Genomic DNA, 23,941 nt, shown 5'->3' with positions numbered 1-23,941 from the left:
CAGATGTCGTACCCTGGCTGTTCACCCTCACATCAGACCCTTCCTATTCCATTGTTTACATCAGTGGTTCTTAACCTGTGGTCCGGGGATCCAAGGGGTATGCAACGCCTACTCAGGGGGTCTGCGACTGCTTAGAAAATTAAATAACTTTAAAGGATTAATAAGGTGTATATAAATAAGCAAAATGCAAAACTGAAAATGTTAAAACATTCATGTGGAGGAATTTGACAATGGAAGCTAAAAATGAAGCTGGTATCCTCAGATTGATTACGTGGGAGCAGTCAAACAGATTGTAGTTTGGACGATGGTTTCAAGTTAAGTTTATTTAGCACAGTTACTTAAAACCATTGCTACAAAATAACTCATTACATGTCATCAATTTTTAAAATAATAATACCGATTTGCTAAAAAAATCAGTTAAAACATAAAATCGATGCAAACTAATTGATCTTTGCAATACATTTGTAAAATAATCAGTCATTTAACAGCATCTGACATTTGCTTTTCAGCCATATTAATGATCTGTCTAGGCATGTTCTTCTCCACTTGTTTCAAAAACTTTATAAAGTGGCAGTTAAGCAGCGTGTCCTCAGGTGCAAAGCATGTCAACAAAGCCTGCGTCCGTGTGAATACCTCTCTGATTTAAAAGTGGTTTTAAAAGCAGTTTACTTTCCTGTGTTAGTTCTTTGCACGTGCAGAGAAGGTGCAGCATATCTTCTTGCGCTATACCGCATAGGCGACGAATGGAATCAGATTGGTTTTTTAGCCAATGTGGAAAGTGCCCGGTGCATTGAAGCAGGCCTAATCTGTATTTTAAAAATTGAATTTTGGTAAATTTGGCAAACCCCAAAGATAGATATTTTTGTGCAGCCACGGAGGTATAGCAGCTCAAAATCATCCAGCCATGCGATCTTTTTGATAAGGCTGCCTTGTCTTCAATCCAGGATTGGTTCTTTACTATTCTCTTTGTTGTTTTTTTGAGAAGGCAAGGACGATGGGTGGCCTCAATTGACTTTTGAAAAGTTCCAACCTTCCCACTAAAATTAAAGGATTAGTATTTCTTTATATTTGCGAATTAAATATAATATCTCATAATTTCTGTATTTCTTTGATGAAAGGTTGTTTCCATATTTGTATATATTGTTTTTATCTCATAATTTCTGTATTTCTTTGATGAAAGGTTGCTTCCATATTTGTATATATTGTTTTGTGGTGAAAATCATCGAAAATGCTTCGGTTGGGGACCCCGGCTACCAGTTACTGTAGTTTAAAGATGTATACAAACTAGTTTTTCAGCACATTCAGAGCTGTATACCAGTACAAACAACACATCAATATTTTGTTGCAGGCTGAAGCTATAATAAAAAATATGGATATATTTTCATTTTTTGTAACAAATTTGGTCAAGATTTTGTTGCATTTCTCAAATGGACAAAAATAAATCTGCTAACGCTAACCAAGCAAATGCTGCCCTGAATGGCTGGAGTTCGGCTACACCAAATAGGAGTGAATATTCATAGGAAAAGGAGTCTGCGTCATCAATTATGTTTATGTAATATTCATGTAGATAACTGAGATGAGGCATCAATGTTTACGCTGCACTGTTCGATTGATGGCCAATATAAAACTTATGACTATATAGATTATATCTTAAGCTATCAAAATATCCAAACAGTGTTTGTCACTTTGTAAGGGCACAGACCCAAAGTTCATTTGTTTCACAATGCTTCTCTTGGACGGAGAAGCAATGTGAAACGAAGGAGCTGTGGGAAACTGAATCAGGAAGTGGGGACTGGGAGGGAAATGGGAACAACCCCAGTCCCTCCTCTTCCAATCCCCAGCTCCTGGTTCATTTCTCCTGTTAATGGTGCAGGAAAGAGGTTGATAAGACATGGGCCGTGCTTCCACCCTCTCTTCCACCTTCAGAAAAAGTAAAGTGAGCTAGAGGGCATGGCTTGGCACAGCTGCCCTAAGCTCCTCATGAAGCCCTGCTGACCAGCTGGCTCCTGGGATAGACTCAAGTCTAGGGAATGCCTTCTAAGTCCATGCGATGAGTATGAAGTCTTTCGTGATGTCACAAGCATGTTAACGAGGTGGCCTCGAAGTGAGCAATGGGATGCCTTCTTTGGAAGTCTGCCGGACCCCCAGAAAGGATCATGCACCGGCAAACTACCTCTCACCACCCACACAGGCACAGCTGCCACTGAACTGTGATCTGTACACTTTAGAGGGGCCGAGCAGACGGGTTGCTTGAAGAAAGTGGGTGTAATAGACTAGGAGTGAGAAGGATTTTGTTTTCAACAACTTTCCAATTCTCTTAGGAATATCCACTGACTAGTTCTACTGTAAACTGGGCGGTGTTCAATTACAAGTGCCAAGACACCTAAGGGTATATGTGCGCTATACAAGTCATAATACCATAACATAACAAGCCTTAGTACAAGAAACAATTGAAAATGGCATTTATATGGCTCCATGTGGTCCATCTCGAGGCCTCACCACCAGCAGCCACGGAGGTATAGCAGCTCAAAATCATCCAGCCATGCGATCTTTTTGATAAGGCTGCCTTGTCTTCAATCCAGGATTGGTTCTTTACTATTCTCTTTGTTGTTTTTTTGAGAAGGCAAGGACGATGGGTGGCCTCAATTGACTTTTGAAAAGTTCCAACCTTCCCACTAAAATTAAAGGATTAGTATTTCTTTATATTTGCGAATTAAATATAATATCTCATAATTTCTGTATTTCTTTGATGAAAGGTTGTTTCCATATTTGTATATATTGTTTTTATCTCATAATTTCTGTATTTCTTTGATGAAAGGTTGCTTCCATATTTGTATATATTGTTTTGTGGTGAAAATCATCGAAAATGCTTCGGTTGGGGACCCCGGCTACCAGTAATGACTCAGTGAGGGTCCACAGATTCAAACAATGGTTCAGTGGGAGTCCACTGGTTGCAATAATGGTTCAGCGGAGGTCCCTGGATTCCAATAATGGTTCAGCGGAGGTCCCTGGATTCCAATAATGGTTCAGCGGAGGTCCCTGGATTCCAATAATGGTTCAGTGGAGGTCCCTGGATTCCAATAATGGTTCAGCGGAGGTCCCTGGATTCCAATAATGGTTCAGTGGAGGTCCCTGGATTCCAATAATTGTTCAGTGGAGGTCCCTGGATTCCAATAATGGTTCAGTGGGGGTCCCTGGATTCCAATAATGGTTCAGCGGAGGTCCCTGGATTCCAATAATGGTTCAGCGGAGGTCCCTGGATTCCAATAATGGTTCAGCGGAGGTCCCTGGATTCCAATAATGGTTCAGTGGGGGTCCCTGGATTCCAATAATGGTTCAGCGGAGGTCCCTGGATTCCAATAATGGTTCAGCGGAGGTCCCTGGATTCCAATAATGGTTCAGCGGAGGTCCCTGGATTCCAATAATGGTTCAGTAGGGGTCCCTGGATTCCAATAATGGTTCAGTGGAGGTCCCTGGATTCCAATAATGGTTCAGTGGAGGTCCCTGGATTCCAATAATGGTTCAGTGGAGGTCCCTGGATTCCAATAATGGTTCAGTGGAGGTCCCTGGATTCCAATAATGGTTCAGTGGAGGTCCCTGGATTCTAATAATGGTTCAGAGGAGGTCCCTGGATTTCAATAATGGTTCAGTGGAGGTCCCTGGATTCCAATAATGGTTCAGTGGAGGTCCCTGGATTCCAATAATGGTTCAGTGGAGGTCCCTGGATTCCAATAATGGTTCAGTGGTGGTCCCTGCATTCCAATAATGGTTCAGTGGTGGTCCCTGGATTCCAATAATGGTTCAGTGGGGGTCCACTGATTGCAATAATGATTATGAGGGGATCCACAAAAGGTTGAGAACCACTGGTTTACGTCATTATTTCTGTGCAGGTATTTGAGTGCTGTCCTCTATCCCTTGCTGTATACTTCAGGTATTACAGTAGAAGCCTTACACCATTCACTTGCTTGTTCTACAATATAAATAGAATACTGTAAATACACAAATTAGTTGTGTTTTTGTCATTTATAAAATATGAAAGCCCAGAGGTATACACGTGCGGATAAGTAAGCTATGCACATAGGCAGACAATCCAGCCCTAACTCCATCAACAAGCGTGAACTATGCTTCATGGGGATATTACAGCAACCATGCCAAAGTGTACAAAGAGAGGACGAGCAGACCACCACTGCCCGACAGCCTCCTCCCATGTCCTCTCCGTGTAGCATCTGTGGAAAGCCCAGAGTTTCCAAACACCCCCGTCTGTTCTAATGATTTGTGCTTCTCTGCTAGGGATTTGCTAATTAACTTCATATAAAGGGAGAGCAGCAGGGTTGGTGAGAGTAGTTGGCCTAAAGGCTAGGGCAGTCAACCTCGAATCTGGGGAACTGGATTCGAGTCTCAGCAATGACGCTGAGCATCCTGTGATTCTGGGCAAATCACTGAATCTCCCCGTGCCTAGCAAAAATAAATGTGTCCTCATGCAACGCAACTGGTGTTAGTGTAAAGCTCTCTGATACCCGATACCGGGTCAAGTTCGAGCTATATAAAACTCAGTTTAAAAAAAAAAAAAGGGGTAAACCATGATGAGGGACGAGGAGGCCTTTGAGGAGATGCTCCTGCAGCAGAATCATTGTATCAACCAACAGAAATAGGAAGCTAGGCACATGGAGAGGCACCAAGTGCAGGAAAAACATGCAACAGTCATTCTGGTTCTGTAGGCAAGCAGTCATGAGAACTTGGCGGACTGTCAACCAGCTTGCTTTGAAATTGGAGATGACCTTGAAACTAGACATAGTTGTCATTACTCAGGGAAAGGGCTATAAACAGGCCAAAATACAGATATTGAGTATGGCCTAGAATGTCTCCTGCTGAATGTCACTTAATGTTGTGTCTGTGAAGAAGGTTCTCTAGCTGTATATGAGGGTTTGAGGAGAAAAGAAAACACCACCCCCAAAATTTAACAGGCCCTTTGGAAGGTGACCTTCTTGTAATTGCAGTCCAACCTCATACATATTTTCTCAGAAATCATTACCCATACTTTATAGCCATCAAGCGTTGGGATTCCGCCTTAATAGGCACAATGTACACCTTAGAAAAGGCCACTTAAAATGAAACTGAAGCATGCAGTGCAGCCTACAAACATTGCATCTAATGTACAACAATTATGACACTGCTGCTTGAATTACATTCATCATGGAAGCATTCATGGCGAACGCACTCAAAGAAAACACTCACCATGGAGAAGGTGGATTTCAAGTAAATAGTTTTCCCAACCAGATCAGAAGATTTTCCCTAGCATCCATAGACAGTACATTAGAGCTAAGGAAGAAATGATTATGTAACCTGTTGCCCAGAGGGTCCTGACCCAAAAAGATACTCATGGGACAATTACTGTCAACCACTTGGACCCATCTTTAGGTGGGAGTCCTACAAACTTCAGAGACAGGGATATTTCTCAGGAGGGTAGCAATGGCCACTGTACCTTTTGCGGAGTGAGCCCTGGGTCAACTGTTGGCCTTTTGGCAGCAGACGGTAAAGCCGGATAATATCCACTCTGATAGTCAAGTCAAGTCAAGTCATAAAATTTATATAGCGCACTACATACCCGGAGGGTTTCAAGGCGCTTGGGGAGGGGAGGGGGGCTGGATATCCCTAGGGAGGGGGATTATTTGTCAAATATCCACGTTTTAAGTTGTTTTCTGAACGCTAGGTGATTCTGGGTGAGGCGAAGGTAAGCGGGGAGTGAGTTCCATGTTTTGGCAGCCAGGTATGAGAAGGATCTGCCTCCCATGGTGGTTTTGTTGATGCGAGGGACAGTGGCGAGTGCTTGGCTGGAAGAGCGAAGTTGGCGGGAGGGGGTGTAGAAGGACAGTCGAGAGTTGAGGCAATCTGGTCCGATGTCGTAGAGTGATTTGTGTGCGTGGGTAAGCAGTCGGAAAGTAATCCTCTTATTGACGGGTAGCCAGTGGAGGTCTTTAAGGTGGCCAGAGATGTGTTCATTGCGTGGGATGTCTAGTATGAGCCTGGCTGAGGCGTTTTGGATTCGTTGTAGTTTCTTCTGGAGTTTGGCGGTGGTACCTGCGTAGAGGGTGTTTCCGTAGTCCAGTCGGCTCGTGACCAGAGCATGGGTGACTGTTTTCCTTGTTTCGGTGGGGATCCAGCGAAATGTTTTTCTGAGCATGCGAAGGATGTTGAAGCAGGATGAGGATACGGCGCTGACTTGTCTGTTCATTGAAAGTGAAGAGTCCAGGATGACGCCAAGGTTCCGTGCGTGGTCTGTCGGGATGGGTGCTTTTCCGAGGGCTTCCGGCCACCAGGAGTCGTCCCATGCAGAAGGGGATTTACCTAAGATGAGGACTTCTGTTTTGTCTGAGTTCAGTTTCAGACGGCTTTGTTTCATCCATTCGGCGACTTCTTTCATTCCTTCGTGTAGGTTAGTTTTGGCGGTGCTGGGGTCCTTGGTGAGAGAAAGGATCCGTTGAGTGTCATCCGCGTAAGAGATGATGTTGAGGTTGTGTTGGCGGGCGATGGTCGCGAGGGGGATCATGTATACGTTGAAGAGGGTGGGGCTAAGTGAGGATCCTTGTGGTACGCCGCAGATGATTTCAGAGGCCTCGGACTTGAATGGTGGGAGGCGGACTCTCTGGGTTCTTCCGGAGAGGAACGAGGTGATCCATTCCAGTGCCTTTCCTTGGATTCCGATGTTTCTGAGGCGCTGTAAAAGGGTGCTGTGGCAGACTGTGTCGAAGGCTGCAGAGAGGTCGAGGAGGATGAGGGCGACTGTGTCTCCATTGTCCAGTAGAGTTCGAATGTCGTCTGTTGCTGCGATGAGGGCGGTCTCAGTGCTGTGTTTTGCTCGGAAGCCAGATTGTGAGGAGTCGAGGGATTTGTTGGCTTCGAGGAAGGCGGCGAGCTGGTTGTTGACAGCTTTCTCGATGACTTTGGCCGGGAATGGAAGAAGTGAGATGGGGCGGTAGTTTTTGAGTTCGGTGGGGTCTGCTGTTGGTTTTTTCAGAAGGGCGGTGAGTTCAGCGTGTTTCCAGTCTTCTGGGAAGGTAGCGGAGTTGAAGGAGCAGTTGATGACGTCTCGGAGGTGCGGAGCTATGACGGAGTCTGCTTTGTTGAAGATGTGGTGAGGGCATGGGTCTGTGGGGGATCCAGAGTGGATGGAATTCATCAGGCGGATGGTGTCCTCAGTGATAAAGAGCATTTTGAAAATGCAGAGACACTGCATTTAGAGCCATAATTCACCTATGGTTGGTCTGATTTTCGTATAGATCTAGTTTGAGCAAGACAACTCTTTTCAACCTCCAGTTTATCATGGAGCTTTTCATGGAGAAGTCAAATTTAGGGCAAGTAAATAACTGGATTAAAATAGAAATCTGGTGTAACATTGGAAAGAAAGTAAGGATGAATTCTTAATAAATCCTTATTGTGGTTGAGTGTGGCATAAGACTCGTTGGCATGAAGAGCTTGATTCTCACTCATACTTCTAGCGGATGTCATACTTAAAAGGAAAGCTACCAGCCATGCAGTAGGCCAAATACCACCGTATGAAAATAAACCATGAATACATACTGAAATTATTAAAAGTTACTGGAAAGCATACAAGTTGTGCCCAGTAGGATAGCTAGTAAAGAGCAATTCACCTTATATGTGTAGGGCGGGTATCCACGATCAGGGGTACTTAAAAAGAGGCACGCTCCAAGCAAGTTGTTATCGCATACTTCCTGCTGGAGATCTTCTGCTCCTGGTTGTGACATAACACACATTTGCAAATGTCCACGTTCCAGACCCTTTTGGCTCTTTGTGGGGAAGACTTTGACTTCTACAATGTCATTAACATTACCTTTTACATCCGCCACCATTATTCTACATGATTTTCGAGGTTTCCCGAAACTTTCTAAGCCACAAATTCGCCTTCTTCATACTGGTTTGGCCACAGCCAAGATTTGTATTTTACGTCACTGGAAATCTCCCTCCGCTCCCTCTCAGGAAGAATGGTTGGTGGCAATGATGCAAACAGCTTTACATGAACGCACAATTTACAATCTTCAGGACCAAGCTTCCATTTTTCTTCAAACTTGGTCCCCATTTTTGGAAACTACGATAGATGATGACTCTACATCTACTCCTTCTTCTTTTACACATGCTATATCTACTTAACTTTTTTCCTTCAGTGACTCCTTCTCTATTACTCTACTCTAGTTATCCTTTCTCTCCCCTCTTTCCCCACCCCTACCCTTTCCAACATTGTTACTTCAGTACTTTCTTACTTTATTTCTTACTGTATTTCTTCTTTTTCTTTTTACTCATCTATCTTTCTTGTTTTTTTTTCTTCCTCTTTTTTGCTTTTATATTTTATTTTTATTTTATCTTTCTCTCCTTTTTCTTTGCTTTGCCTTATATGCCAAGACATATCCTTACCTTTTTCTGATGTTCTGAGTTATGGAATATATGCTATTAATTTTTTTTTTCTCTCATATTTGTTCTATTTGGCATAAGACTTATTATTACTTGTATTTCCCTTTTCTTACTATGACATTTTATTGCTTTATTATTATCTTTGTATTTTATTGAATATTTCAAATAAAAAATTTCAACACCAAAAAAAGAGGCACGCATCACACTTAGAAGCACGCAGTCAATGAACATTTTTTACACAATGTTGCAGAGTATAAAGTTGTCTTATTTTTTGATTGTAGGATGTCCTTAGGTTGTCTGAATCCCACTGTTTTTGAGCCCCTCAAGTAGAGTGTAAGGACCATCCCCGACCATACTTTGCCTAGTTTTACCTGATCCTTCTCTCGGTCCATAGAGACCGACACATGGAGGTTTGATGGAACTGCAGCAGAGCGTACAGCTATTCCTCCTTCCTCCTCCTCTGACATGCCCAGGTGATGGCTAATATCCTGGGCTGTAGCCAAAGTCGCTGTGGCTGTCAGCCCCAGCAAGCAGCGCACACCTAGGCGATCCCGCAGCACCTAGAAGAAAAATAATGAATAAAATGGCAAAATTATAACTTCTTTTGCTCTTCTACATAATAACAATTTTTTAAAAAATGTAGTGTTTAGAACGTATTCATTTAACAAAATCTGACTGGTGTAACTTGGAAAAAACTCTGATGGTAGTAAATTATGGCTTTCCATAGATCCAAGACACACTAAATCAAAGCACAACATAAGGTGTCAGCAGCGGAGTTGTGGGTGCCCAATAGAAGAGTAGGGTGCTGTAACAATTAAAGCAAAAACAAGAACCCATAAAATGAAGCAAGCCACATTCCATCACACACAAGTATTGTTGCATTATGTCAAATACAGCGGTGGAAGTAGTATCGTATGATGAGACAAAACTGGTCTATACACAGACCTTAAAAAAGGTCTCCAATCAAGTGCAATTCTACCTTGAGCACAATACGTCAGAGGAAAGCTCAGTGCAGGTATTTTACATTAAGAATTTTACAAATAACAAACTAATGGTTCAGTCTGCACCAACATCGAGCTACAGAGATATTCTAAAGAGATACATTCATTCAGCAACAATACAAGCCAAAAGTGTACTCTACCATTGGACTGAAGGTCTAGACGACAATGTGCACTAGAACAGAAACCAGCATAGTCTTCACACTACCACAGAGTTACAGATTTAACCATTTCTTCTGCCACTGAGCAACAGATGTAGCATAGACTGCACCACCATAGAGTCACAGATACAGCTCAGCCTGCACCACCATTGAGCCATAGATACAGCTCAGCCTGCACCACCATTGAGCCACAGATATAGCCCAGCCTGCACCACCAATGAGCCACAGATGTAGCATAGACTGCACCACCATTGAGCCACAGATGTAGCATAGACTGCACCACCATTGAGCCACAGATGTAGCATAGACTGCACCACCATTGAGCCACAGATGTAGCATAGACTGCACCATCATTGAGCCACAGGTGAGGCATTGTCTGCACCCCCATTGAGCCACAGATACAGCTCAGCCTGCACCACCATTGAGCCATAGATACAGCTCAGCCTGTACCACCATTGAGCCAAGAATGTAGCATAGACTGCACCACCATTGAGCCATAGATGCAGCTCAGCCTGCCCCACCATTGAGCCACAGATACAGCCCAGCCTGCACCACCATTGAGCCACAGATGTAGCATAGACTGCACCACCATTGAGCCACAGATGTAGCATAGACTGCACCACCATTGAGCCACTGATGTAGCAGACTGCACCACCATTGAGCCATAGATGCAGCTCAGCCTGCCCCACCATTGAGCCACAGATACAGCCCAGCCTGCACCACCATTGAGCCACAGATGTAGCATAGACTGCACCACCATTGAGCCACAGATGTAGCATAGACTGCACCACCATTGAGCCATAGATACAGCTCAGCCTGTACCACCATTGAGCCAAGAATGTAGCATAGACTGCACCACCATTGAGCCATAGATGCAGCTCAGCCTGCCCCACCATTGAGCCACAGATACAGCCCAGCCTGCACCACCATTGAGCCACAGATGTAGCATAGACTGCACCACCATTGAGCCACAGATGTAGCATAGACTGCACCACCATTGATCCACAGGTGAGGCATTGTCTGCACCACCATTGAGCCACAGATACAGCTCAGCCTGCACCACCATTGAGCCATAGATACAGCTCAGCCTGTACCACCATTGAGCCACAGATGTAGCATAGACTGCACCACCATTGAGCCACAGATGAGGCATTGTTTGCATCACCATTGAGCCACCGATAAAGCTCAGCCTGTACCACCATTGAGCCACAAATGAGGCATTGTCTGCACCACCATTGTGCCACAGATACAGCTAAGCCTGCACCACCATAGGGAATATGCTACTTACCAGTATGCATCTGTTCTTGGCATGTAGAGCTGCTGACATTCATATCTGTGCATAGATCGCCGCCTAGTGTTGGGTCCGGATGATTGCACATTGTTGTCCTGGAAGAGTCTTCGAAGTATCACGAGATAGGTGGCTCCTCCCCTGGACTACAGTGCACATGGGCATCCTCTCCATCCTCAGATTGTTTTTCGCCATTGTGGCAGAGATGGAGTGTAATACTGAAAGTGATGACCATGCCTGAAAATGATTCTGAGAGCTACAGCTGCGACAGGCACCGGGGAGGAGGGCGGGCGATATGAATGTCAGCAGCCCTACATGCCAAGAACAGATGCATACTGGTAAGTAGCATATTCTGTTCGAGGCATGAGGGCTGCTGAATTCATATCTGTGCATAGAATAAATAGCTGTTACCTCCCTACCGGCGGGTGCCCGTGCCAGCTGCAGCAGTCTGAAAGAGAGTTCTGAGAACAGCCTGTCCTACAGCAGCCTGCTGTTTGGAGTGTACATCTACGCAGTAGTGTTTGGTAAATGTATGTATGGTGGTCCATGTGGCTGCTCTATATATATCTTCTAGAGGAATGTTACCCAGGAAAGCCATGGAAGCCCCTAACTTGCGATGTGGAATGCACTTTAGGGGGAACTGTTAATGTGCGCTTAGCCTTCTGATAACAGATTTGGATGCATTTAACAATCCACCTGGCTATACCTGACTTGGAGATGGGGTTGCCTTATGTTGTGGAGAGAAGGCAACGAACAGTTGTTTAGTTTTTCGAAAGTCTTTTGTCCTGTCGATGTAATACAGGAGAGCCCTTTTGACATCTAAGGTGTGCAGTGCTCTGTCTGCCACTGAGTCAGGGTTAGGAAAGAAAACTGGCAGTTCTATGTTTTGGTTAAGGTGGAACTGCGAAACCACCTTTGGCATGAATTTAGGGTTGGTGCGAAGCACCACTCTATTTGCATGAATTTGCAGGTAGGGTTCTTGAATTGTGAGGGCTTGCAGCTCACTGACCCTCCGCAGCGATGTAATAGCTATTAGAAAGGCCACCTTCCAGGTAAGAAACTGTATCTCACAGGAATGGAGTGGCTCAAAGGGGGGCCCCATGAGTCTGGTGAGAACGATATTTAGGTTCCAGACTGGCGAAGGAGGGTGTCTGGGAGGGATTTTAAGTCCTCCCAAAAAGGCTTTAATGGCAGGCACCCTGAAAACTGAAAGGTGCTGCCTGTTCTGAAGGTAAGTGGCTATGGCCGCCAAATGTATCCTGATTGAACTGTATGCTAGGTTGCATTGGTACAGATGCAATAAGTAACATATGATGTTTTGCGTAGATGCGTCCAACGGATTAATGTCATTGTTGGAGCAGTAAATAACAAACCGCTTCCATTTGGCTGCATAGCATGCCCTGGTAGTGGGTCGTCTCGCCTCCTTGATGATGTTCATACACTCAGGAGGCAAGTTCAGGTATCCAAACTCTATGACCTCAGGAGCCAAATCGCAAGGCTCAACTGTTGGGGATCTGGGTGCTGAATGTCGCCATGGCTCTGAGTGAGGAGGCTGGGAGTGAGGCGCAGCCGTTGGTGAGGCACCACTGAAAGTTCCAGGAACGTGGTGTACCAAGCTTGCTGTGCCCACGTTGGAGCAACCAGGATGAGCGTCATGGAGTGCTGTCGCAGTTTCCGCGCCACCAGAGGTATGAGGGGGGCTGGGGGAAAAGCGCACGCAAATCTGCCTGACCAGTTCATCCATATCGCATATCCCTGAGACTGCGGGTGTGGGAACCTAGCGGCGAAGTTTGGGCATTTTGCGTTTTCGCTTGTGGCGAAGAGGTCGATGTCTGGATGACCCCACTGCTGGAAGTATGGATGGAGTACTGACGGGTGGATTTCCCACTCGTGCATCTGATGACTGTGCCGGCTGAGCAGGTCCGCCATCTGGTTGTCGACACCCGGGAGATGTTCTGCCATGAGGAAGATGTTCCTCTGAATGGCCCACTTCCACATGCTCTGGGCTAGGTGAGACAGCTGCGGGGAGTGCGTGCCTCCATGCTTCTGGATGTAATACATGGCGGTCATGTTGTCCGTCCGGACCAATACGACCTTGTTGCACAGGTGCAACTTGAATGCCTTCAGTGCCATGAAGATTGCCATCAGCTCCAACACATTGATATGCATCTTCTGCTGTTGTGACGTCCAGAGTCCCTGCACTGCGAAATGGAGAACATGCACTCCCCAACCCTGGAGAGAAGCGTCCGTCGCTAGCACTATCTGTCGAACAGGCTCTTGGAACGGTCGTCCCCTGCAAAGGTTTTGTGGATTCCACCAATGCAGAGAGTTGTAAGCACGACCGGTCACCAACACTAGGTCTTTTAGATGGCCATGAGCCTGAGTCCACTGTCGGGCCAAGCATTCTTGAAGGGGACGCATGTGCAGTCTCGCGTGCAGGACTATGAATATGCAGGATGCCATCATACCGATCAGTTGCATGAACACCTGCGCTGGGAGGGATCGCTGAGGTTTGAACCTCCGAATAAGCAGCTGCATGCTGTTGACCCTGGCCGACTGAGTGTTTAGTGTTGCCCCTAGGTACTGTTGCACATGGGCTGGCTGCAGGTGAGACTTCGCGTAGTTGAGTGAGAACCCCAGACTGTGTAGGAGGTGAATAGTCCACGACATATCGCGGCCGCACTGCTTAGCTGAACTGGCCTGAACCAGCCAGTCGTCCAGGTAGTGATACACGTGAACACTCTGCCTGCGATGGTGCGCTGCCACAGTCGCTAAGCACTTTGTGAACACCCTGGGAGCAGTAGTGACCCCGAAAGGCAGAACCTTGAATTGGTAATGCTGATTGTTTATAGTGAACCTGAGATATTTCTTTTGACTTGGGTGAATGGGAATGTGGAAATATGCATCCTTGAGGTCAAGGTGGCTAGGAAGTCGCCCTGACGGAGCAGCGGCAGGACCTGTTGTAAGGTTAGCATGTTAAACAGACCCTCCAGGATATCGCGATTTCGCGATTTGCCGCGAAATCGGCACTTTTGTAAAAATGCCGCGATTTTTACAAAAGTGACCGCGAAATCGGCACTTTTGTAGAAATCGCTGCATTTTTACAAAAGCCGCTATATCCTCGCTATATCCTGGGGGGTCTGCTTGATCAGCTTGCCCAAGAAGTGTCCTTTGCTTGGATCCTCTGCCCACCTCGTATTGTCCGGCACCGAACTCGGTTATAGACCTCACAGATTTTAGCTGACAACCCAGTAACACATCTTATGGGGCTAACATAACGTGCGGCTCGGCTGAAAGGGGGCATTGTGGTGCCAGTGAGATGCGCGCGGGCGACCCTGCCGGCGCTGGGGAGGAGGTTGCGCCATAGGAAGCCCCCTCCCTGCCGCCCTCCCAGCCCTGGAAGCATGCATCGCCCCCGTGCCAGCAGGGCTTCAAATGGGAAAAGAAATACGTGCAGGTATTCCCCCAAATAAGCCGTGGAGTTAAAACGGGACTTCTAGTAAGGGCTTAAGATGGAAACATTGAATCGATCGAAATGAAGGAAACGGAGTACCATCAAAACTGGGAAATGGCCACAGCTGTTATTTAGAGTGATTATAGAAGGAAGAAGTGTGAATTTAAGCACTATACATCAAAAGCAAATTTAAAGTGCACCGTACGAAGTAAGGATTATGCCCACAATTGCGTCATATATCATGCATGCTCAGCTAGGACACATGGCATTTATTTTTCATAGAATGCATTTACTATTGTTGCAGATCGCTTTCCCCAAATTGTTTTTAGAGGTGGCCAAGTCCATTACGTTCTGTAAAAGTATGAATGATAATGTGTTCGATTATAAACACACTTTTACCCAAGGATTTCCGTGATAGTCTCGCCTTTGTCGGTCTCTTCGCAAGCTCTTTTTTGTCTCTCTTGCACAATCTCTCCCCTTCCCATCGTCAACTGTGTGGTTAAAACGTGTCTCTCTATTTTTGCTCTCCCCTCTAATATCATATCCCCTGGCTTGGCCCCTATCTTTCACTTTCCATGTTTGTCCGGTGTCTCATTCTCCCTCCATTCACAGTCTCTTCTTGCTCTCTTCTCTCCGATGTCTCACCCTTCCCCTTCCAGCTTCCCTTTCTGATGCCTCTCTACTGTGCTTGCTTCTGTCGGCCAGTCTGCAAAAAGACGACGGAAGGGAGAACTGCTGGGGTCATCTCATCTGCTCGCAGCCCCTCTGGATTTGTCGGGACAGCCACGACTAGCTTTAAAATAAAACAACACAGTATCTGAGTGTACTGCTAATACAGACCCTCCAGGATATCGCGATTTCGCGATTTGCCGCGAAATCGGCACTTTTTAAAAAATGCCGCGATTTTTACAAAAATGCCCGCGAAATTGGCATTTTTGTAGAAATCGCGGCATTTTTCGCTATATCCTGGGGGGTCTGCTTTATTCAAAGACATGCACCGGTTGCCCCACACCTGTAGATGATCTACAGACACTGGGGTCAGAGGGTTAAAGCAGCTCGGCTGCAGCTGGCAGTGTGAAGGTCTAGGCTCTTTGTCATTCAGAGCTGCCCGGGACTGAGCTCGTTCGCACCTCTTCCTGGCCCACACGAATGACAATGGGAGCCCTCACCTTGCACATCAACAGGAGGGGAGGGGGGGATGGGTTGTTGTCACAGAGGATCGGCCTATTTTTGCAAGGATTGTAAAGACACTTTTTTTAAACATTGTGGAACGAACAAAAAACTTTTGTTTTTACTTTTGGATGAAACCGGGTATTTTGTTTTCAAAGTTTCCTCCGTTGGATTTGGCGTTTCTTTTGCGCTGTACTTGAAAGTGGAGGTTGTACAGCAGAAGGGGGGGCTTGTTTTGAACCATGGCAGAGGGGGCGGCCAGAGGGAAGTACCGCATCTACAGGAGCGTGTCCTTCAAGCGCCTGGAGATCAGGAGCGCCCCGGCGGAGGGGGCTGGGGAGCCGGAGGGTGTCGCCCGAGCCTCGGGTGAAAAAACTCCCCGGGCTCCTCTCCGCTCTTTGAGTGTGTCCAGAAAGCTGTCCAAAATCTCCACTGCCGGTGCCAGCAGCACTCCCAGCCCGGAGCCCAGGCGGCCCGCCCGCTCCCATTTGCCCTCCGTCAGGCAGCTGTCGGAGCGCTTCAGTGCCGCCCCCAGGGGGGCAGAAGGGCAGCTCCGGGACGGAGGGGTTGTTCATGCTGGGACCCCCGAGCGCAGAGGACCTCTGGGGGTGTCCCCCGAGCCCCCGCTTCCTGCTCCCCAGGACCAAGCGAGAAGGCCCGAAGCCCCGAGGGTCCCTTGGATGATTTGGCCCTGGAGGGCCTGCGCAAGGCGGACCCCAGGGAGCAGACCCCCGAGGCCTCGGCTCTCTGGCCCAGCGTCACCGAGATGCGCAAGCTGTTCGGGGAGAGCTTCAGCAGGTACCCCAGGGGCCCCGAGGAGGGGAGGGCCCCTGGGCAGACCTGGAGGGACCCCCTGCTAGCTGGCTACCCCGAGCACTTCAAGCACCCCTGGGCCGAGGGCCCGCCCGGCCACCACAGCTCCTCGGACAGCTTGCCTGGGGCGCCCTCCGCCAGGCGCACGAGCCTCTGGAGTGAGGGCAGGCCGCCTTCCAGCAGCAGCACCCCCGAGGGCAGCCTCTGCACCTATGAGGATGAGGGGAAGGATGGATGATGAGGGGAAGGATGGATGGATGATGAGGGAATGGATGGATGATGAGGGGGTGGGTGAAAGGATGGATGGATGATGAGGGGAAGGATGGATGAAGAGTGGGTGGGTAGATGGATGGATGGATGATGAGGGCAAAGGATGGATGGATGATGAGGGCAAAGGATGGATGGGTGATGAGGGGAAGGATGGATGATGAGGGGAAGGACAGATGGATGGATGGATGGATGATGGGTGGGTGAAAGGATGGATGGAAGGAAGGATGGCTAAGTGAAAGGGTCGATGGAGAGAGAAAGGGAGGATGGATGACTAAAATAGTGGATGGGTGGAAGGATTAGTAAGTGAAAGGATGGCTGGATTGGTGAAAGGGTAAATGGCTGAATGGATGAGTGAATGGATGGATGGGATGAAGAGTGGATGGATAAGTGTACAGATGGATAGGGTGAAAGGGTGGATGGATAATGGAGATGAGTGAAAGGATGGATGAGGGGACCAACATGCAGTTCGCTACTGTGTAACAAGTGACCACTTGGCGGTTTTGACTGCTCTTTCTCTAGTGGTTAGGTCTGTCAAACGGGCATCCGGTGGGATATCAGGTTGTGTTCAAAATACACTGTACTATTTAACGTGCTTACTAATAAAAGGGGCGATAGGTATAGCCATCATTAGTGCAGCAGGTACTGTGGCACCCAGCTCTAAGGCTATTGCAAGACACAAACTGACCTGCAATGGTACGCCTCTTCTGGCGCAGGGCTTTGAAAAGTGACGCATCTGGGAGATGCGTCACGTAGTAAATACCCCGCACCATGGTGCATCTTTTGCGCCGCCGCTGCGTCACAAAAGTGACGCAACGGCGGCGTAAAAGCAGCGCAAGGGGCTTGTAAATCTGCCCCAAAGTGTCTACATTGTAAAGAAACCAAATATACATAGCTTCATGTTGTTAAATAACAAAAAAAACTAAGATATCTGTGTTTGTTGTAGGAAAAATGGCCACATAAAATGCCGCTAAATTGCCGCTAAATTTCCATATTTGTGCCGCTAAATTTGCTATTCCATGCCGCTATATCCTGGGGGGTCTGCTAATAGCTATCATTCATGAAACACAGCAGGTGGGCAGCAGACCCCTCAGTCCGGAATCAACTTTCTTGCGCTGGGCCTCACCTCCCGCTGTTCTGCACTAAACACAAGTCAAGGCGACAGGATTCTTTTAGTCCAAACTGCGATGTTTTACCCTCAAGATAAAGTACTCAGTGAATGGGCGATTTCCCGGGCGTCATTGTGCTGGGTAAATCGGCTCCACTGCTATCTTTCACCTTTTAATGCCGCAGGTGGGAGGGACCTCTAGGTAAACTGTCTTTCAATCTGCTGTGTTGCCAATTTTAAAAGCGGCTCAGTTTTAGTTTATAAAAATGGTCTCGAACTTAGAAAATGTAGAACAGCTTCCAAACCGTTTCTAAATACCTGTCATATTATTTGTGCATGGTTGTGTAAAGAAACTTGATGTTTTTAAATTAATAGCTTTTGCATCTATTAATCTAAACATTTTATAAATGGTTAATACAATCTGCGTCAGTGGCATGCACTCTTGTACTCCTCCTTAGGTGCTCAAGGTCTCTTCTTAACAGCTCTAAAGTAAAAATGTTTTCAAAAAAGCAAAAACTACAACCCCAGCATGCTGTTGCTAGCAAAACGCCTAGACCGTTCTTTAAGGTGTCATATGTGGCATGGGCCTTTCTGGCAAGGTCTGTTAATTTGCATGTGCAGCAAGTAATCACAGTTTTTCAATCTGAGAGACCGTATTCTTGAGGAAACAAAGTGTCTACATTGTAAAGAAACCAAATATACATAGCTTCATGTTGTTAAATAACTAAAAAAACTAAGATATCTGTGTTTGTTGTAGGAAAAATGGCCACATAAAATGCCGCAAAATTGCCGCTAAATTTCCATATTTGTGCCGCTAAATTTCCATTTTTGTGCCACTAAATTTGCTAATCCATGCCGCTATATCCTGGGGGGTCTGGTTAAAGTGCTCTGAAAGGATGTATTGGTTGAGGGGTCGGAGGTCCAGAATGGGCCGCAGGGACCCGTCCTTTTTTGGAATCAAGAAGTACAGAGAGTACACCCCTGTACCCTGCTCTTCTACAGGCACGAGTTCTATCACTCCTTTTTGCAGCATGGAGAGTACTTCTTGCTGCAATAAGTGTGTGTGCTCTGCGGACATAGGACGGTGCCTTGGGGGTATGTTGGGGGGGGGGGGGGGTGGAGGTCAGTTCTAGACAATAGCCGTACCGGATAAGTTGTCTCACCCACCTGTCTGTTGTAATGTCTTCCCAGACTGGCAGGAACTGCTGGAGTCTTCCCCCGACAGGTGTTAGATGGTCGGGGGCAGTGACAAGAAGTCACTGTTTGTTGGGAGCGGAGGATCTGGCGTTGTTATTGCCCCGTCCTCTCCCTTTGGCGCTGTTCCCACGGTATCCACCCCTGGTGTTTTTCGTGTAGGTGGATTGCGTGTTGCCCTTGGGGTACTGGGAATGCTGTAGAGCTTGTCCTCTTGTGGCTCCCCTGTTACCGGAGCGACGAAAGGAAGTGCCCCAAAACTGCTGGGACTGCAGAGCCCCCATGGATTTCGCCGTCTCAGTGTCTTTTTTCATTTTCTCAAGTGTTGTGTCAACCTCCGGACAAACAGGAAGTCCGGGTTAACCGGTTGATTGAGAAGAGTAGTTTGGATCTCGGGTTTAAACCCTGAGATGCGCAGCCATGCATGGCGTCGCAGCATTACGCTAATATTTATTGCCCTTGCCGCTGTGTCAGCTGCGTCCAGTGCGCATTTGATTGACGCATTGGAGACCAATTTCCCCTCTTGTATAACCATTTCTGCACCTTCTCTGTACATATCAGGCATGTGCTGCACTAACTGTTCTAGTGTGTCGTAGTGCGCCCTGTCGTATCTAGCCAACAGGGCCTGTGTATTGGCTATTCTCCAAATGTTAGCGGCTTGCGCTGCCACACGCTTTCCAGACGCTTCAAAGATCTTTGACTCTTTGTCCGGAGGGGGAGCGTCACCACTTGATTGAGAGTTAGCCCTTTTGCGTGCATTAGCCACCACGAGGGAGTCCAAGTGGAGCTGGCCTTTGATATAGGTGGGGTCCGTCGCATGCTTGAGGACCCCTTTAAGCATGGGTAGAGTCTTAGTGGAGCGTTCAGATGTGGAGAAGGTGTCAAACAAGAAATCCTCATCCACTGGCTCGGCATGCATGTCGACGTCATGGTTAAGGGCTGCCCGCTCAATCAACGCATTAAATGCCGCGGTGTCTTCAGTTGGAGATGGTTTAACATTGTAGGACTGGGAGTCCGGACCGGTATGGGGATCATCAGGGTCATCACCTTGATCCCCTGTCCCAGACCACTGATGCGAGTCATCCTGATCAGCGTCTGTGTGGTAAGAGTAGGCCATTTGGCCATAGTCTGCACCCAAGTCCTTCTCACTTTGTGCTGGAGAATGAGCTATTTGTTGCGAATAGTCCTGAACTGGTTCAAAAAGAACCGGAGAGGTAGATGAGTCCATCTTCTTTTTGAGGGGAATACTGTAACCTTCCAAGGGATGTTCAGGTGCGATCTTCCGCTTGTGGACGGTAAGCCTGCCCGACTCCGAGTCAATAAAGAGTTTTGTCTGGTTGTCATAAGAAGGCTCGTGATAGACTACATTCTAGTGTGTGGACTTGGGGGACACCTTCGACGTCTTGGAAGCCTCGGCGGTTTCATGGCGTTTGAGATGCTTTGGGCGGGCCGTAGGCGGAAGCCCAAACTTTATTTGCGTTGAGCCCGCAGTTTTTGAGCTTGAAGTGGCTGTTTCGGGTCGCTTCGACGCCTGTGTAGGCCGCTCGCTTGACCGCGTCGAATCGAGCTCCCGGCGCGTGGCGCCTCCATCCTTGGGCGGCGACGACACTTTCGGGGCCTTGGCCGTGGGTTCAACCCGTTTCCCAAGCATAGCCTTGAGTCCTGACAGGTTTGGCTCGAGACTTTTTTTCGACGGGAGGTCTTTGCCCTTCTCGCCATGTTTGGTCGTCGACGTCGGCGCCGAGCCCTTCGAGGCGACGTGCTTGCTGGTCGAGGCCTGCTTCGATGTCCCAGTCTTGGAGCCGACGGGCATGTTCGACGCCGAAAGATCGTCGACAGCCTGTGTGGGAACGTGCGTCGACGTCGAACCGACCACCATCTTGAGTAGTTTCGGTTTCGGTTTGGCTCCGCTTGTTTAGGTTTCGATTTTGTAGAATCGACCGATGGCTCTTTGGAAAGGGTCTTAGCTTGGCTTTGGCGCGGGGCTGTAGACCGTGTGGAAGGATCTTGGCTAAGGCCTTTCGGCGATGCCTCGACCGGAGCCGGAGGGGGCGGAATGTTAATGATAGGCCCCGGAACTGCGGGCAGGCTCGGCTCTCCACTGGAGTCGTCATCGACGGCCCCAATGGCCTCATCGTCGTCCCCTACCTCGACGACGTCTTGGTCGTGGACGTATTCTTCGGTTTGCTCGTCCACCTCGAAATTGGAGTCCTGCTCCGACGCCGGTTCCGACAGTTCTTCGGGAACGTCTTCCTCTTCTTCTTTCTCATCTTGGAAGACTTCCTCGTCTCCGGCATCAAAGATGTTCGCAGGCGCTGGGGCCGACTGTTGGGCCGACTGCCTCGCCGCGCGTCGCAGTTTAATAGTTTTCTTTGAGCGGAACTTCGAGCAGGCAAAACATTTTGCCTCGTCGTGGTCGGGGGACAAACATGTATTGCACACTGGGTGCACATCTAAGTTGGAGTATTTTGAATTGCAAACAGGGCACCGCTTGAACGGGGTCCGTTCCATCGTCGATGTAGTCCGGGCCTGTGTTGTCGTAACAAATTTCTTCTTTCGACGTCGATTGAAGAACTCGAAAGGAACAGGCACCGAACGATACAATACCGACGCTGTGAAGGCCTTTTGGCCTTAGGAGTAGAAAAAGTACACGTTTTTGGAACTGGAGTCGAGATAAGTACATCCGAACCCAATGGCAGAAAAAAACTATCTGAGGATGGAGAGGATGCCCATGCGCACTGTAGTCCAGGGGAGGAGCAACCTATCTCGTGATACTTCGAAGACTCTTCCAGGACAACAATGTGCAATCATCCGGACCCAACACTAGGCGGCGATCTATGCACAGATATGAATTCAGCAGCCCACATGCCTCAAACACACAGATACAGCTCAGCCTGCACCACCATTGAGCCACAGATATAGCTCAGCCTGCACCACCATTGATCCACAGATGAGGCATTGTCTACACTACCATTGAGCCACAGATACAGCTCAGCCTGCACCACCATTGAGCCGCAGATACAGCTCAGCCTGCACCACCATTGAGCCACAGATACAGCTCAGCCTGCACCATTGAGCCACAGATGCAGCTCAGCCTGCACCACCATTGAGCCACAGATACAGCTCAGTCTGCACCACCATTGAGCCACAGATGTAGCATAGACTGCGCCACCATTCAGCCACAGATGAGGCATCGTCTGCATCACCATTGAGCCACAGATGATACATAGTCTGCTCCAGCATCGAGCCACAGATAAGGCATTGTCTGCAACACCATTGAGCCACAGATGAGGCATTGTCTGCATCTCCATCGAGCCACAGATGAGGCATTGTCTGCATCACCATTGAGCCCCAGATAAGACATAGTCTGCACCACCATCGAGCCACAGATGAGGCATTGTCTGCATCACCATTGAGCCACAAATGAGGCATTGTCTGCACCACCATTGAGCCACAGATACAGCTCAGCCTGCATCACAATTGAGCCACAGATGAGGCATTGAGTGCACCACAGATGAGGCATTGTCTGGAGTGGTGTGGCTCACTGGTTAGAGGCGGCGGAACCGGAAGCAGAGAATGGCCCGGGACTAGGGTTCAATTCCCGACGCGGCAGGGTTGTGGACCAGGGTCAACGGACTCGATAATTCTCGCCTCGGTGCCTACTCTAACCAGGGATCACACTCGGCAACTCTGGGCATTAAGCTTGCCTCATCTCTACAACGGCCCCCCCACAGACGCCGGGGATGCCTGGTTTCACCTTGGAGATACCCAGAAGGGACCATCTCACAGGGAAAGCCAGGACGGGTTCCCCAGCGGTCTTCAGCGCCAGGACACGCCGAGATGGGGTAACAGTGCGCTTTACAAGTATCATCATTACACTACCATTGAGCCACAGATACAGCTCAGCCTGCACCACCACCGAGCCACAGATGCAGCTCAGCCGGCACCACCATTGAGCCATAGATACAGCTCAGCCAGCACCACAATTGGGCCACAGATACAGCTCAGTCTGCACCACCATTAAGCCACAAATACAGCTCAGCCTGCACCACCATTGACCCACAGATGAGGCATTGCCTGCACCACCATTGAGCCACCGATGCAGCTCAGCCTGCACCACCATTGAGCCACCGATGCAGCTCAGCCTGCACCACCATTGAGCCACAGATACAGCTCAGCCTGCACCACCATTGAGCCACAGATGAGGCATTGTCTGCATCACCATTGAGCCATAGATGAAACATAGTCTGGATCACCATTGAACCACAGACGAGGCATTGTCTGCATTACCATCGAGCCACAGATGCAGCTCAGCCTGCACCAACACTGAGCCACAGATACAGCTCAGCCTGCACCACCCTTGAGCCACAGATACAGCTCAGCCTGCACCACCATTGAGCCACAAATACAGCTCAGCCTGCACCACCATTGAGTCACAGATACAGCTCAGCCTGCACCCCTATTGAGCCAAAAATACAGCTCATTCTGCACTACCATTGAGACACAGATACAGCTCAGCCTGCACCACCATTGAGCCACAGATACAGCTCAGCCTGCACCACCATTGGGCCACAGATACAGCTCAGCCTGCACCACCATTGAGCCACAGATGCAGCTCAGCCGGCACCACCATTGAGCCATAGATACAGCTCAGCCAGCACCACAATTGGGCCACAGATACAGCTCAGTCTGCACCACCATTAAGCCACAAATACAGCTCAGCCTGCACCACCATTGACCCACAGATGAGGCATTGCCTGCACCACCATTGAGCCACCGATGCAGCTCAGCCTGCACCACCATTGAGCCACCGATGCAGCTCAGCCTGCACCACCATTGAGCCACAGATACAGCTCAGCCTGCACCACCATTGAGCCACAGATGAGGCATTGTCTGCATCACCATTGAGCCATAGATGAAACATAGTCTGGATCACCATTGAACCACAGACGAGGCATTGTCTGCATTACCATCGAGCCACAGATGCAGCTCAGCCTGCACCAACACTGAGCCACAGATACAGCTCAGCCTGCACCACCATTGAGCCACAAATACAGCTCAGCC

The 23,941-nt window shown here is 48.3% G+C and overlaps 1 protein-coding gene across 1 annotated transcript in view; it reads right to left on the bottom strand.

Moving 5' to 3' along the window:
- Nucleotides 1–23,941, bottom strand: part of RECQL4 (RecQ like helicase 4) — a 249,361-nt gene that overhangs the window by 67,763 nt on the left and 157,657 nt on the right. Inside the window, exon 16 of the mRNA XM_086966354.1 lies at nt 8,796–8,984. Coding sequence (XP_086822480.1) covers nt 8,796–8,984 — 189 coding nt within the window. The remainder of the gene's footprint in view (nt 1–8,795; nt 8,985–23,941) is intronic.

Source organism: Lissotriton vulgaris, chromosome 4_1 (assembly GCF_964263255.1).
Source record: "Lissotriton vulgaris chromosome 4_1, aLisVul1.2, whole genome shotgun sequence".
Classification (NCBI taxonomy): Eukaryota; Metazoa; Chordata; class Amphibia; order Caudata; family Salamandridae; genus Lissotriton; species Lissotriton vulgaris.
This window is presented reverse-complemented; position numbering and strand designations above follow the sequence as displayed.